The sequence below is a fragment of the Ochlerotatus camptorhynchus genome, unplaced genomic scaffold (assembly GCF_037179485.1).
Source record: "Ochlerotatus camptorhynchus isolate MF236.1 unplaced genomic scaffold, CSIRO-AGI_Acam_v1.1 ptg000598l, whole genome shotgun sequence".
Lineage (NCBI taxonomy): Eukaryota > Metazoa > Arthropoda > Insecta > Diptera > Culicidae > Ochlerotatus > Ochlerotatus camptorhynchus.
Window position 1 is genome coordinate 1,712,023 of NW_027041078.1, and position 16,633 is coordinate 1,728,655.

Here is a 16,633-nt window from a genome sequence, read left to right on the forward strand (position 1 = left end):
TCGATAGAAGTCATTGTTTACAAAAGCTGTTACACCCTAATTCCAGCTATATCTAGATTTTGCTGAACAAGTCGAATGCAAATTAAACACAAAACTATTTCGTTCGACAAATCAAAGGTCAAATCTAATCATCATGTCGAAAAAGTGCGAACGCATCCGAACATTGCATCTGACAAAAATTATCGAGCAGTCCGCTCGAATCAAACCAACAAATCAGATAGTCTAAACGCACCTTAAACGGAGGTCTCCATGGCAACGCTTCATAAACACATACGGGCAACTCTCCACTCACTTTCGGACCAGCCTTTCACAAGGTAAGTCGCACAATAAAAATCTTCGTGATACACGATTTGGTGAAAACAAAAATTATTGAAATGTGAGATTTTGAATTTTTTTCTAGATCACAGATTTGAAAGAATAGCATAATTATGGGTCGTACAGTCATAATTGTCAAGGTTCTGAGACTTGGAAGGGCTATAAAAAATTACGCAAAAATCTTTAGAATATTGCGGACGTTTGGAATTTTTAGTAAAATTTAAAAGTATTTAAAGTGTTAGCAAATTATTTAAGGGAAAGCGGACGTCATACATTTTTGGAAATTCAAAAGCAGTTTTTTCGTTTAAAACCAAAATTCTGTCAATGAAAATGTGTCCACTACGGTAGGAAATTACCATATTTTCATAAAAGAAATTATCGTTTTGAACGAAAAAACTGCTCTTGAATTTTTGAAAATTAATGACGACCTCTTGTAATAATATTGAACAATTGTCACAAATGAATTCAAAATGTCTAACCAGAGTAAATTTGGTTTTAACTAGTTTCCTACCCTACAAGCAGGCTTACTCGCATCGGGCTTTTTCGCTGCCACTGCCGTTCCACTTCCACTAGCCATTGCGTTCTGGCATTTACTCTCAATATTAGTCGGGGCTACAAAATGGTGAGTTGACAACCTGGAAGGAGAGTGATTCCTAGCTCCGGTCCTCACAAGTCCCTACTTCACGCCTCCTCGAGTCATATGATTACAAACGACTACCAGCTAAATATGGACACTAGGTGGTGTAGCCTGGGCAATGTTGTCAATCCGACAATAGCAAAGTGAGGAGGTGCGAATCGAACACTGGCGTGGTAACCATAGCACGGCTTTAGTGGAAATGCTTCGCCTCCGAGTGTCTGTCCACCACGGAGGTGCGGCTCAAAAAGCGTCTTCCCTGGAAGCTACACCTAAGATGGCATTCTCATCAGAGGATAAGAGACCTTAGGCCAGCAAAAGACAAGAAGGAAGATGGTTATCAGTTAGGTAAGTTACTTCATCATCAAAGGTAAGTCACCGTTTTTACTTTCACCAAATGATAGCATATTTGTTTATTAGTTTATTTGGTTCTACATCAACAGACTGGGTTTAGTCCATATGATACTAGGAAATACAAAATAGTCAAGAAGCATCAAGCTGCAAAGGCCGTGAAGTCCAACTTAATTCCTAATTCTTAAAAATATATCACGGAATCTCTGACGCAGCGTCTCGCGTGTGAAGTGAAAATCAAATAAGGAAGCAACACGATTGTAAACCCTTTGTAGCCCATTGATAGCACCATACGAACTATAGTTTGTACGACGAAAATGTATCCTCAGCATTGCTCTGTTACGGAGTGCTCGTGGTTGAACGATAACGTCGATTTGTTGTAGAATAGAAGGACAATCGATTCTGCCCTGTAGAATGTCTGCCACAAACAGGGCGCTTGTCGAATCTCTTCGACTCCACAAAGGATCCAGGTGAGTTAAACTGGCACCGACTTTCGTAGCTTGGAAGGCGATGAGGATCCAGCAAACCAGATGAATCGTCGTTGAATAGACTCTACTCTTTGTACACTGTTTTGCTAGTTAGGATTCTAAACAGGGCATCAGTATTCTAACACCGACCGGACGAGGGAGCAGTAAAGCGACTTCAAACAGTAGATGTCCGTGAAACTTTTAGCCATCCTGAAAATGAAGCCGAGCGTTCTGGATGCCTTGTCGATGACGTACGAGATATGCTGGCTGCTTGTAAGTTGACAATCTAAGATGACTCCCAGATCCTTAATGTGATTCACACGATGTACGTCAACGCCTTCTAGGATATAACTGAATGTAATTGGATGTTTCTTCCGTGAGAACGTGATTACTGAACATTTTGTTGGATTTAGAACCATGCGGTTCAGTTGGCACCAATTAGCTAAAGCATTGAGTTGGAGTTGGAGAAGGTGGCAGTCAGCGATGGCTCGGATTCGGAGATAGATTTTCATGTCGTCTGCGAACGACAGTCGTGGACCGTCGAGGACGAAATTGACGTCGTTGAAATACACAAGCCATATCATCGGGTATGCCGAGGTGCGGAACACCCGAAGTGGCAGGGAACGAAGGAGATCGGCTGTCGTCGATTGCGACTTCCAACTGTTGATCAGATAGATAGGATGCGAACCATCGTAGGAGACTGCCGTTTACACCGAGCCTATCCAGTTTGGCGATCGCTATTGGATGGTTCAACTTGTCAAAGGCGGCTGATAGGTCAGTGTAGATGACATCTGTTTGCATATGGTCTGTCATACTCTTCGTAATGTACGAGGTGAGACACAGAAGGTTGGAAGTATTCGACCGCCCTGCCATGCAACCATGCTGGTCTTCGCTCAAGTGCTGCTTGAAGTGAGAGACTAATGGTTCCATAACGACCAACTCGAACAGCTTAGATATGGCACACAACGATGTGCATCCCATCTTGTGGACTGGAAACATCTCAGCTGATTTCCGGCAGGAAGGAAACACCCCACTGGAGAGGGACATTTCGAACAGAAGGCAGAGAGGAGCCACCAGGCTATCGATGTGTTGCTTGAGAATGACGGAAGGAACTCCGTCAGGTCCAGGCTTAAATGAAGACTTCAGTTGCGAAGCCGCCCTAGTTATCATAGCAAGGTCGATGTTGATAGCTGCCAAATTTTGATCAGGCATTGCAACATTGCTGGCTGCTAGAGAAAAGCAAAAGCATATGCTTATAAAACTTTATATTATTATATGAACCAATTAAGGATGGGAAGGGGAGGGACCACCAGGCATCCAATTGAAGCGATTTTGATGGGGAGAGTGAAATTGTCAACTCCCTGTTGTTAACATCTCGTGGAAAGGGCTTCTCCACACTCATTGGGGTATCCTTCTGTTGGACGGCTCGTGTTTTGAGCTTGTGAAGGAGATTCTCTATCATCCTGTGGAGGCGTAAAGGTGAATTTACCTATCGATCCATCAAAACCGTTTTCGGCCTTTCATACAGTGACATGTTGAAGATAATCAGAGGTTATTAAGCTTGATCAAATCAAACAGTGAGAAGCGCTCTCTGCTTTCGGACTAAGTTTCCGTGCCTCAATGAGTGGTAGACAATTATCATACATCATACATTACTCTTAATATAAGTCATAAAAAGTGACTATAGTGATAAAATTTTAAGAAATAGTGACTTTTTGTGACTTGGAATTTTTAGTGAAATTTAAAAGTATTGACATTGTTTATTTCAAACAAATATTGAGGAGGATTCCCACATAATTTTCACAGGAGCATTATTCTGACATAAAGAGAAAATTGATAGAAGAATTTGGAGTGATTTCTGTGGAGAGGAATGCAAGTTCTTAAGTAAATTCTGAGGTAATTTTAGATGATTTCAAAAGGAGTTTTGAAAAAAAAAAACTTAAAGGAAAATTCCTACGTGCACACTTAGAAAAATTGATGTAAATTTAGGTGCTCTGAGACTGACATATACAAGCATCAATTTTTACATAAAATTGAGTCATAATAAACGCAAAATTCAGCTCAATCAAACGTACTTTCGAACTTTTCAGTCTCGAAGCACTTCATTTTACATGACATGTTTGTTTACGTCTCATCCTTTATGTCAAATATGGATTCCGTCACGTGTATGTTTCAGTATTTCTAAGTGTGTGATTCTGAGGAGATTTGTACGGGGATCTTGAGGAAAATGACAGATGAATTTGAAGGAGAATTCTAAGAGAATTATGATGGAAATTCAACAAGGAACAGATTTCTAATAGTGTTCTGGGGATAATTTCAACCCTAGTGTGAAATATTCTGTTATCAACAAAATTGATTGCAAAAAAATGCTGATAATTAAAAGGAAATTCTTTAAAATGCTTCAAGGGGTTTCTAAATAAAATTTCAAAAGATTTGCTGCTTTGAATAGAATTAAAAGAAAATTTTGAAAAGAATTTCAAAGGAATCAAAGTCTCCGAATAAGTTCAAGAGAATTTTAAGAAGGATTCCAATCAAATTCTTAGAAGGGTTTTTTTTCCTCTGTTCGGGACCTAACACCATTGTGACCTGTAATTTGATCTATTGTAGTATATCCCGTGTCTTTAGTTTAGTGCATGTCATATTACTCCATCACTATTGAGAAATGATGAAGTATTCGATTTTTTTTACAGTTGTCATTCTTGCATTTATCGCAAGGATCCGACTCTAATTGAAAGGTCCCGCTATTTATACCCTTCAGAGTGTTGAAACACCCTCCCACTTTGTCACTCAAAATTGGATTCCTTAGCAACAAAATTAAGGAATGACACACCGTTAATGACCATGCATCAGAACCCTAGTTTTAACCACTTCAAACTAGAGACCAACGAATAGAAGATTAGAAATCACATAGATGAAGACTACCTAACTCATTTTTTTTTCTTGTTTCAAGATCATCCTCAGTGGACAAAGCCAAGTCTTGTCACTATCTAAAGTAACAAGATGTGTTCCTTGGATTACTTAAAAATCCTGTTCCCCTAGTTTGGAGTAGTCAGGACTAGGAATCGGTGGTAGATCTTACATCCCGTAACGTACCACGAAAAGGGGATCTACCCACGTTACAGGGCTAAAAGAGGTTTCAAGGAAGTTCAACATGAATTCAACGGTAATTACACGCGGAGTGTTTTCTGGTTAATTCCAGAAGAATTCCATGATAATTCAGAGCAGAATTCCAAGTTAGTTCTGGAATTTATATCGAATTTTCAATAACGAAAATTTAACACCCCGGAAAAGAATAGTTCAGATTCGGTTTTTACAAATATTCGTTTCCAAAGTCCAGCATCATCAATATTTTATTTTAAGGCGCATTGCATCTGAAATTGAAACGACAAAAATCAATTTGAAATATTACTGAGTGATTGAATTTTTTACCATTAAATGTTTTAATGGATTACTCGGAAATTCTGGTGAAATCATTTGTTCCTATGGTATGGTAAATTTCCCGGTTTTCCCAGTTTACTGGCCACCCTGTAACAGTCATCGTCAAGGTAAACCATGTCAATTGTCTATGACGAACATGTGTAGATTTTTTTATTAACAAAATTTGTAACGAAATTAAATCACTTGAGCAACACAATTACATGGAGCCGCTAAAGTGAACAAGCATCTACGTCCTGATCTGCTTGGATAACAATAATGTGACCAGGTAAATCTTTGTCAATGACGAAAAAATGAATACGATTTTGACGAAGGTTTTTTTGAGGATCAACTCTGTCAGTGACTATGTGACGAACAATTTTGTCAATATCAGCACTGGTTATAATGCATTAAATACCTTAAATTTAAATTTGAATATGCGGACACACCAGCATATTACAGCTCACAGAATAGAATTGGATCCGCCGTGAACCTTCCCTCTAATTAAGGCTAGCCCGAGTTTCTGAATTGTAATCAATAAGTAATTTAATCAACCTTCCTGTTTCACCCCACGCTTCCCTCTCGATCGGAACAGATTCAGGCCGGCAGCCCATAATTCAACGACATAAACGTGGGTTTCATTGTGTTGTGCGAGTGCCATTCTGGGCCCCGTGTGGAGGTGGGTTCCGGTAACTGTATCTGCGGTAGCTTTTTACGGTTTTTGGGATCCGAATAACAGTATTATTTTCAATATTTCATCGGTAACAGCTATCGACAGCATGATGTCGAATTTAATTTTTAAATTTCCAGCAGCACGGTTGAGTTCGGTTTTGGCAGCGAAAATCAGCACCGTCGCAATGAATGGAGGGAAATACTTTTTCCTATCCCGGGAGGGAGGGTGAGGGAAAGGATGTGCGGTGGTTTTCGGTTTGCCTTACGATATTTAGATTTACACGGGGGGTTGGCTTTAGGAAGGTGTTTGAAACAAACACGCAATGAGTTGCGGTAGTTGGATTTGGTCGGGCCCAGAGTTGGAAAGATCGGAAAGGAGAAGGAAAATCTATTTCCTGATTTCGTGCACGCTTCTCGCCATTTCCTGTGAAGGAATGGGGCTTCTAAATAAAAAATGTTATACAACACCCTTACGATGGATGATCAAGAAAGGAGGGAGGTGGTTTCAAGTAGGGCGCAAATCGGCTTTATTTACAGAGTACGTTGAAATGATAATGCTATTTGTCTAAATCAACTGAAAGTGTATAGCTATCTATCGTGCGGGTTTGGTCGGACTCGTAACGAATGAAGATATTTACCTCGATGAAATCATTAGTGTCGGAGCTTCCGGTTTACCGCCGCTCCTCTTTTTCTAATCCCATCGCCTTTGCTTGCTAGCTACTGTTTGAAGTCAAAATAATTTGATTTACTTGCATGGGTACGAAATGGGAAAGTTTCGCCATTTTAAATAAATTACATTCTATTCTCGCTTTTCCGGACTTGTCACGTAATCCTATGTCTCGTTCGCTGCATGCCAGTTATGGAACTGCTCATCCTCACTACCCTCATCATATCGTTGCTACATGTATATATTCGTAATAATAATCCATCTTGAATTATTTAATTTTTCCATAACTTAATTATCTAAAACAACAGTCCGGTAAGGAACTTCACTCTCCCGTTCATACTTTTACTCAATCACTCTGACTATCTCTCTCACGCATACATTTCTCTGAAGATAAAAACCTAACCTCGTCTTTGAAACTTGCTTATGTTCACCTAATCTTCCAATTGAATTTTGTTCTGAATTGAATGAATCCTAACCTCTTAAGTAGTACTTTTAAGTTAAAATTTTGGTTTTTTACTTAATTGAATTACATTTGTTCAGTTAGTGGCGTGTATGTGTCTGTGTGTGTGTACCGAGCTCGTTCGGTAGGTTCGATGATTTCTAGTTACCTAAGGGCTAGTTGACTGCTAAAGTGGCGCTGCCTCTGGAGCAAGTTTGTGCTACAAGCGCCACTGACGGACGACGATGCCACGATGACGATGAAAAGAGCAGCGAGTGTCGTCCACATGTTGCTGCTGGGACCTTTGCTTTGCGCGCCGTTGTGAGCTGCGGAAGGGAGTGAAGAATTGGAAAATATGTATTGATTTTGCTATGGAATATAGTGGAGGGCTTCCCGTAACATTGTCGGTATAGGTGCAGTTATAAAGCAAGACCATGTTGGAGGTGGCTGGGTTCGATTTCCGGTTCGGTCTAGGAATTTTTCGAGTGGGAAAATTTCTCGACTTCCCTGGGCATAAAGTAATATTAAAATGGTACAGGCATCGAAAGCTTTCAATTAACACTCCGAGCATGATGCCTCCGGTAAAATGTGTAATGGCAAACTTGCAAGGTTTGAAAAATCATAGCCCAGTCATTTATTGATGATTTTCAAATCTTTTAGCAACACTTGAAACTACAGACTTTGAAGATTTATTCGATATCAATAGATTTAAAGTCTATTAAGTGAGAAATGATGTTTCAAACATTGCCAATTTGCCGTTACACATTTTACCGTAGGCATCGTGTTCGGAGTGTTAATAACTGTGGAAGTGCAATTAGAACACTAAGTTGAGAGCACGCAATTAGCTATTATACGATAATCAATAGGCTTGAAATGCAAAGAAGAAGAAGAAGATGGAATATAGTGGTGACAATTCAATAAATCCAATAGACTGGACACACTTTACACCTGTTTATTATTAGGGAGACTTTCAGCCTTGGGCTGGTTCGCCTCCACTGTTTAAATTTTGGATACATCTCCACTGACCACCAAACATAAGGGCTTGTTCCACTGAACAACTTTGCCCAATGTAGAATCCTTCTATGCATATGACCGAGATATTCCTTGTTTGAACCAATTGAGAATACATAAGTTTTTAGAGATTGTTGGACTGAAATTGAGCACTCTAGGGCTGACGAATGTAAAGATATCGCCGAAACCACAATTTACCCTGCTCACATCTAAATGGAATAATATCACAAATCCCGAATTATTTAAACTGATAACCACATAGGAGAAAGTCATCAGGCAATAAGCAATTCAAGGAAGTGATTTGCTGTTAAATTTACACTACTTGCCAAACATTGCAAATCGATGTGCAAATCCATTGGAAGAGATCATACCGAAGCACGATGAAATTAACAGCAAATCACATCATTTTAGATTGCATTGCACATCGTTGTTGATGTGCTGTGCTATGAGCTCGAAATGTCAAGCATACTGATAATTAAAATCTATCACTTTAAGTTAAAATAATTTATCCATAAATTATAATTATGTGCCACGATCGGTCTGTTTTCTCGGCAGCAACCATTGTGTGGTCCTTCTTATTGTTCTTCATCAGCAGTTCTTTCGGTCGATGTGTCGTCGACTTTGGAAAGCAACCGTTTAGTGATGAGTGTGTGAGTGCTGACCACGTTTTGCGTCCATTGCTGCAATGGAAGTGCTCTGACCCCCGTTGGCAATACTGCCATACAATGAAAGCACTGGAAGCGGCTCCCGTTCTGATGGAGGAGGCTTTTTGGATAGCGGAAGATAAAGTGTTTATTGTGTTGTACCTTTTGACTATAATTTTAAGATGTATTGTATAATGACCAAGAATCCTCGGTTCTTTAAAGTTAATTCGGTTGAGCCTTATCAAATAAATTAATAAACAACCATCATCATGTGTCTCCCATTTAATTTTGCACTTATTGTGAAACACATCCATTTCATGTGTGAATCTTATGCTGTGAACCAAGCCTCAACACTATTGATTAGAATTGTGACACACTCGGAATCTATGTGCCTCACATGGTGATATCAATACTTTTGCACATCGTAGTCCAATGTTCTATTATATTCTACTTTATCGACTTCTACTTTATCGACTCCAAAATTGAATGAACAAATATATAAACAAAGCTGCCGGGGGCAGAACTCACACATCCCTTTTTTTAATGGGTCTGATTTGAGATTTGATCCTGGACTGTTGAGGTGTGCTGCTGCCGGTCTCACTAGGCCACGTTTGTTCTCATATATGAGGCTGTTTGATAAGAATGAAGTCACAACTCATGTTTTCGATGTTTACCTTGCAGAACTAGCAATTCACATCGCATTGAAATGCAAATCACTTCAAATCCATCTGTTTCGAACAGTACTGTGATTCAATGTGCAATACACTTAAATAATAGAGAAAGAATATCAACATTTCAAAGTTTCATACACTAGAAACCAACGTGTAGAACACATTAAATCATGGTGACATACACTTAACATTAATGCGATTGTGCATAGGAATAGTCAAGTGTTTAAACACTTCGATCAGTCGTGTGGATTTTTTTGAGTGTAGAAGCAAGACGTCTCGAGACATTGAGTAATAGATTTGATAAGTTTGACAATGTTTGGTAATCGAACTTATCTGAATAATACACTATTATTGAATACAGCAAAATTTCGTATTGCTCACGCTCTAGAACGCAAAGGTGGAGATGGAGAATTGTCACTTCTCTCGCTTGACTTCATTTGTTGTTTATTTGCCATCTTCGCGAGTAATATTTGTCATGTGCGTTTTAGACCTTTGCTTCCAAAAGCAAAACTAATCAAATTCAATGGATGAAAACAGTGGTGCCAATTTAAATGATAATCATTTTGATTTAAAGGTGTTAAACAATATATATTTTTCAACGACAAATCACTTTGTTTCAAAACGCAAATAACTTGAAAATCAATCCTGATGAATGTGGGCGTTAGACAGATGCAAAATTTGAAATTTTCGCTCCACAGTGCTCAAACGGTTCCAAATTGGGCCCTGACTAGCCTCCCAAAATTTGAACTCATTTAGTGAGAAACTGACTTGGCACAAATCGTTTGAAGTTTATATGGGAATTACTATGGAGAAACCATAGTTTCGGTTAATATCTATCTCAAAATTCACCAGTTCACTCTACTTTAGAAAATGATAGCTAAGCTTATTGAAAATTTTCTCTTCTTCAACTTTTTTCGATCAAATGTAAGGAACAAAAAATATTAATGATTCAAGTCACTGATGTTTTATGATTATGCTCGATCAACTGTTCAGCAGGCAACATTGGTGTTTATGGCGCGTAGAATAGAGGACAAAAATCATGGCTACTATGTCACACTGCAGAATACAGTGTTGCCCACAATACAGTTTCTTAATCTTTGGCAAGATTGTCAATCTCTTAAACAAATAATAACTATTTAATTTGACGTTTGGCTAAAAAACGAATTTCCGCAAAGTTGTAGCTGATAAAAATTCCAATAATAATAGCAATAGAATTTGTTAACAGTACAATATGTAAAAAGACTAGAAGTAAATGAACAAAAAGTTTTGTTTTCCCATAGTAATTTCCATATAAACTTCAAATGGTTTGTGCCAAGTCAGTTTCTTATCAAATGAGTTTAAACTTACGGAGGCTAATCAGGACCCGATTTGAAACCGTTTGAACACTGTGGAGCGAAAATTTCAAATTTTGCATCAGTCTAGTGGGCGTCTTAGTAGACTACCTGTATAATGAGAGAGAGAGAGAGAGAGAAGGATTAGTAATTTCCATTTAATTCCAAGGTAGTGGAATTATATGGAAATTGCTAATCCTTCTCTATCATTATTATTGAAAATCAATGATAAATCACTTCGATTCGTAGTGCCGCATAACAGACTGAGTCAAGTGCAAGAGCATTTGGATTAGATGTGATAACTTTTTCCTGTGTAGAAAAAGATTCAGCACTGTAAAACGGGGTAACTTTGATAGTTTTTTCTTAAGTACAGTCATGATTCCTAAAGTACGGATTCGTTCTTGCCAGATTCCTATAACACGGTTGCCATTGGATTCCTATAATACGGTCGACCCGGTACTGATTGTACGGAAATTTGAAGAGACAACATCCTGATGCCCTTGGAGAAGTTGTTAAGCAGAAAGTTGGCAACCCTTTTGGAAAGAGTCTGTTTCCGGTAGGTCACAAATCTGGTTCTGTGGAAGATCCGGAACGTACGGAAAAGTGGTCAATTCATGGAACTGATCCTAGAGCTCCGTGTTTTTACCGAACACACTCAAATGAAATCATGCAATGTACGAGTATTTTTCCACATGCACAGATGTGTCCGTATAGTTGAATTCGATGCACTTTATACGATTAATTTTTACCGAAGAAAGATTCAATTAGCAGAGTAGCAATTCAGTAATGTGAACAAAATTGTTGGCTGGGTGTGGTCCTCCTCATTGTTCTTCATCCGCAGTTCTTTCGGTAGATGCGTCGTCTTTGGAAAGCAACCGTTTCGTAATGAGTGTATGACTGATGAACACGTTTTGCGTATATTGCTGCAATGGAAGCGCTTTGCCCACCGTTGGTGATACTTCCATACATTTAAACCACTAAAAGTGGAACCCGTTCTGATGTAGGAGGCATATTGGATAGCGGAAGATAAAGTGTTTATTTTGTTGTACCTTTTGAAAATAGTTTTAAGGTGTTTTGTATAGTGAACAAGAATCCTCAACAGTATGGGTCCCCTCACTTTGCTCAATCTCAGGCAATGAGAAGGCAGACTCTCTTGCAAAGATGGGGGCACAACAAGGCGAGATTTATGATAGAAGAATTTCACATGATGAATTTTCCCCATTAGTACGTCAGAGTTCTCTTTTAAGGTGGCAAAACGATTGGACAAGTAATCCTCTTGGGCGGTGGTTACATTCCATTATTCCAAATGTTTTTTTCGAGAGCGTGGTTCAAAGGTCTGGATGTAAGTCGGGGATTCATTCGCGTTATGTCAAGGCTTATGTCAAACCACTACGCGCTAGACGCACATATCAACAGAATAAACCTCGTTGACAGCAATATATGTAGGTGCAGAACCGGTTATGATGACATCGATCACGCAGTTTGGTATTGCCCGGGTAATGACGCCTCCAGAGCACGATTGTTGGATACCCTAGTGGCCCGAGGTAGACAATCCTTCCGTGAAGTAAGAGATGTATTGGGAACCCGTGATTGTTACCCATTAACCTCGAGCCCGCCACGAGTAATTGGTACACAATACCAACCTAGAACTACTGCTGTTTAAAATGTAAATTCAAGCATGACTGATTTTTGGCTCCGCAAAGTGTCACACACGATTGAGCCTAGTAAATAAACGAACCAGTTAAAGAAAGGAATCCTCGGCTCTGTAAAGTTAATTCGATTGAGCCTCATCAAATAAATCAATAAAAAAAAGATAGTCACAACTCCGAATTTATTCGGAAAAGATGTCTAAGTGGTTTCGAAAAAAACATGGAGGTCTAGGATCATTTTCACTAATTGACCACTTTTACCAATGTTTCGGATCTTTCGGTGGACCATACCGTGGTCCTCAGGGTTCAGAATGCAGTCACAACTCCGAATTAATTCTGATAAGACGTCTATGAGCGTTTAAAAAAAAACTCGGAGCTCTAGGATCAGTTTCATGAATTGACCACTTTTACCGATTTTTCAGATCTTTCGGTGGACCATACCGTGGTCCCAAGGATCCATTCCATATGGTAGAGAGTTTGCTTTGTGACAAGCGACAGTACGGACGTTTGTAGATCGCTCTCTACCTTTTTCGGTTGATGATTTTTTTTTCATGTAGGGCTGTGCCTCCCGGATTTTGACTAGTTTTGTTTAAAGAGCCTGAATTTATAAAGAGACGACATGTCAAAATTGGAACAATCGATTGTCTGTCAAAGTCATAGGAAAAGTCATTCCAATCGAGCAGAAGACCTGTCAAATGGATAAGATGTCGCCTCTTTATAAATTCAGGCTCTTTAGTTTTGTTTTGTGTTCGTATTCCGTTACCCGGGTGACAGTCACGTGAGTGCGGTGAAATGTTTTCTGTTGTGGTACAAGAGATGGGTTTCTTACAATCCCAATATTTAGCTAGGGGCACTCTTTATAGTGGGTTTTGTTTATGTTCCCATCGTCGCGAGTGCGTATTAATGTTCAAGACTGTCGACCGTCGTTGGAGATGTTCTCAAAACTGCGCAAGTGGCCACCCAAAGTGCATATCCTTTCAAATGTTTTTATCACACATGGCTGGAGTAAATTGGATCGGTCAGGTGAGACCCTTCCTTTTTGTTTGCCTACATTTTATTTTAAATTGAATTGGAATTAAAATTGAGGAGCCCGGCTTGCTTGACGGCTACCGCTTTTGCTTATTGAGTGGGTTTATTCCCAAACTCCTCATAAACAACACAATTACTATGGTCGCATCGCCTGCTTCAGCAAATCCTGACCCATCTCAACTATTCAACTCCGTAGCATCTATGTGGGCGTCGGTGACTCGCTAGTCTACCGTTAAGTAGATGTTACATCAACAATATCCTTTCTTTCCCCGTAACGGAGAAAATGGGCGTGGCCGGCAATGATAATTGTCATGATTTTCCTGTTCTGAACTTTGATTGAAGAGCTATTCACTCCAGAACAGCTATCCTCAAGCAATCAGAATAAGAACGTTAAAAGTAGATACATGACAGTTGCCGGTATGCAAACGCAATTAGCTCTAATCCCGGTTCCTATTGTGCGGTTTCTATTAACCGTACTATAGGAATCTTGTACTGTGTGTTGTACATATACTGAGGATCCTAGAGTAAATCCGTTGTCTTGTGACCGAACATTAGTTTTTTGTTTGTTTAGGGGTTACTTTAATAATTCTCGAATGTAGAAAAACATGCGTATATCTCAGTCAATTACACGATACCAAAAGTAATACCCTAATCTGTAAAATGGAACCAATGTTTCCAATTCGAAAACAATGCAGAGAGTAAATTTAATCATTCTATTCTACCATCAAAGTTACCCACATTATCAAAGATACCCCGTTTTACGGTACTCCCAGAGAACATAGCTCAAAGTTTAAAAAAAAAAAAAACTAGCAAAGTACGCTTTACGTCTTCTGCAGTGGGGAAATGAATCAAAATAAAATTAATTTTCTGGCAATTCGCCTAACTTCCCCGGAACCGTACTTTAAGCTTAATTCGAATGGGGCGAAAAAAACTCCGCCAAATCCATGACATTGCGTTCGTCGAGTGGGAGCATTCGTTTTCCTTTTATCAGGTTTATTTCATTAATATTATAAGACGCTTCACATTCCACTGAGCAGAAGAGTGCTCCGAAACAATTTCAATTCGGGGAAAACGAAAATCCCTTCGCCCTACAATAACTGTTTCTGCTAGAGGAAAAAGAAGAAGAAGAAGAAAAGGCTCACCTTGAACGCGATCCGCCCGGGTGTTGGAAGCGACAGCCTTCCGCGATTCCAGCATCGGGGCCTTTTGCGGTTTGTCGCCTTCGACGCTTTCCTCGTTGCTTTTCCAGTAGACGGTCGAGATCGTGGCGAGACACTGCCGGCCAGATGAAAGAAGGATGGAGAAAAGTGGAATAATGAAAACAATTTAAAACAATCCACGCCAAAGTATGTTGATGTTGGTTTTGTTTGTGAATGAATTTTCTTAATAATTCGGTCTCGGTTCGTCCCTTACCTTCAGTTTCATGTCGCCTCGCTTGAAATGTTTTGGCTTGACACGGAACTCCAACCCGAGGATGGAGGTTTCCAGCTTGTCTGGGCCGGAAATTATGGGCTCATACTTTCGTATCAGTGATTGGTCTGCCTGATCACTGTTGATGTACCAGGACAGTTGTACTACGGGTTTGGACCGACCGGAAGTGCAGTTAACCCGCACGTAGTCACCAATCTGGTAGCGGGGCTTCCCACCCGTTATGTGCGGATCTTCATCGGGAAGAACTGGCCAAGCGGAAGAACGTGTAAATGTAATTTCCGATAACGGTGGTGCATTGGCAGCGAAATTACTCACCTACGACTGTCATCTCCGTATGTTCGGACACGGTTTGGAAGGATGGAGCTTCGGCTGATACTTCACATCGATACTTCCCACTGGAAGCCAGCTCGACTGGATCCAACACGACATGGTCGTTGGATGAATTTTGTACCTGTATCACGTCATTCCGGTCCGGAATATAGATGGAACAGAAATAGAAGGAAAAATGATTCTCATCATCATAATCATCGTTCCAATTGGTATGGATATGGGGTTGGGGATTACTTACGTCTACATTTATTCCTTTCAGGTCGAAAACCTGGATGGGCGGATCATCTCGTGGCACGAAGCGGTAAAACTCGTTGCCGTCTTTGTACCACTTGACCGCATACAGCGCATCGCCTTCCATCTCGTAGTGGCACTCGAGTCGAACCGGGAGATCCTTGACGGTGTGTTTAGGCACTCGTACATCCAACAGCTTGATTCCGAAGGCTGTTTCTGTGGATGGAAGATGGTGGAAGAAAAGGGGGATGCATGAATGGAAAGTTTATGTCGGGCGAGCTGGGCGATTTATTTTCGAGTCAATATGCTTTAAGATTTCCAGCATTGAAACATATTTTTCAAAACAGTCCTACAGTGCTGTTCGAAATAATAGCAGCGCATGCCGATTTTCATACAAAACTGACAACTTTGACATGTTGTAACTTTGCTATCTTAAGATAAATTGAGCTGAAACGTTCGCCACAGAACTACAAATATGTTCACGATTGAAAAATACCAAATTTCTGGAACCACCTGCCAGAAAGTGAGTAACACTGTTTGAAATAATAACAGTTTTAGTAATTTGCATTTGAGCTCAATTGCGATATTTTAAATTTTCCATTTTTCAAAATTAAAACAATTCCCACCCAATTAAGATAATAGTTAAAAATGTCTTAAATAGAGGAATTTACGTATTCTCGTTAATCTACGGAGCGTCCGCACTTCTATTAGCATTTTCTCAGCGTCACGCACATATATGACGTGTCTGTTTGTTTAAATTCATCTGTTGCTTGCTTATCTAACCATTCCATTCGACAAAATTCTTCAAAACTGTTTGAAAGCGTTATAAAAACGCTCCAAACTTTTTAGGTGAGTGTGACTATTGTCGGCAGTCTCTTTTTCTTCGGCACCCTCCCCATTAGATCTGCGTGTTAACCAGCTGTTCTAATGGGTGTTCAATAAAAAATAAGAAAGATTTCAGTGCCATCCAGCGCTCTTGTGAGAGCATCGCGACTAAGTTGCGTCATACGGCTGACCAGGGCCCCTACTCCAATATTCATTGACGTTTTTTTGAAGAATAAACATAATGTTTTAAAAAATTACTGAATTCATTGAAATTTTTTTTACTAGCTTTATGGCTGAAAAAATTCTCATTTTTTATTGAACACCCGTTATTATCGGCAACTTGAAATCAACCCCATTGTGTAGCACGTATGCTTCATTTTGAAGACAAATCTGGCATACCAGGATTTTGCTCGGTCGTACAAATATAATCAGATTGAAGCTTAAAGACTAAAGAATCGTTTGGATGCATTCAGGGAAGTGTATTGAAGGTAGAACAAAGTGAAATTAACGTTTAAATTTTAG

At 39.6% G+C, this 16,633-nt stretch overlaps 1 protein-coding gene across 1 annotated transcript in view; it reads right to left on the minus strand.

Annotated features, from left to right (window-relative positions):
- Positions 1-3,086: 3,086 nt before the first annotated feature.
- LOC135713993 (uncharacterized) overlaps positions 3,087-16,633 on the minus strand; it is a 49,210-nt gene continuing 35,663 nt past the window's right edge. Inside the window, exons 2-6 of the mRNA XM_065237251.1 lie at positions 15,294-15,502; positions 15,041-15,176; positions 14,708-14,970; positions 14,437-14,569; positions 3,087-7,285 (exon numbers count right to left, since the gene is read on the minus strand). Coding sequence (XP_065093323.1) covers positions 7,125-7,285; positions 14,437-14,569; positions 14,708-14,970; positions 15,041-15,176; positions 15,294-15,502 — 902 coding nt within the window. The 3' untranslated portion in view covers positions 3,087-7,124. The remainder of the gene's footprint in view (positions 7,286-14,436; positions 14,570-14,707; positions 14,971-15,040; positions 15,177-15,293; positions 15,503-16,633) is intronic.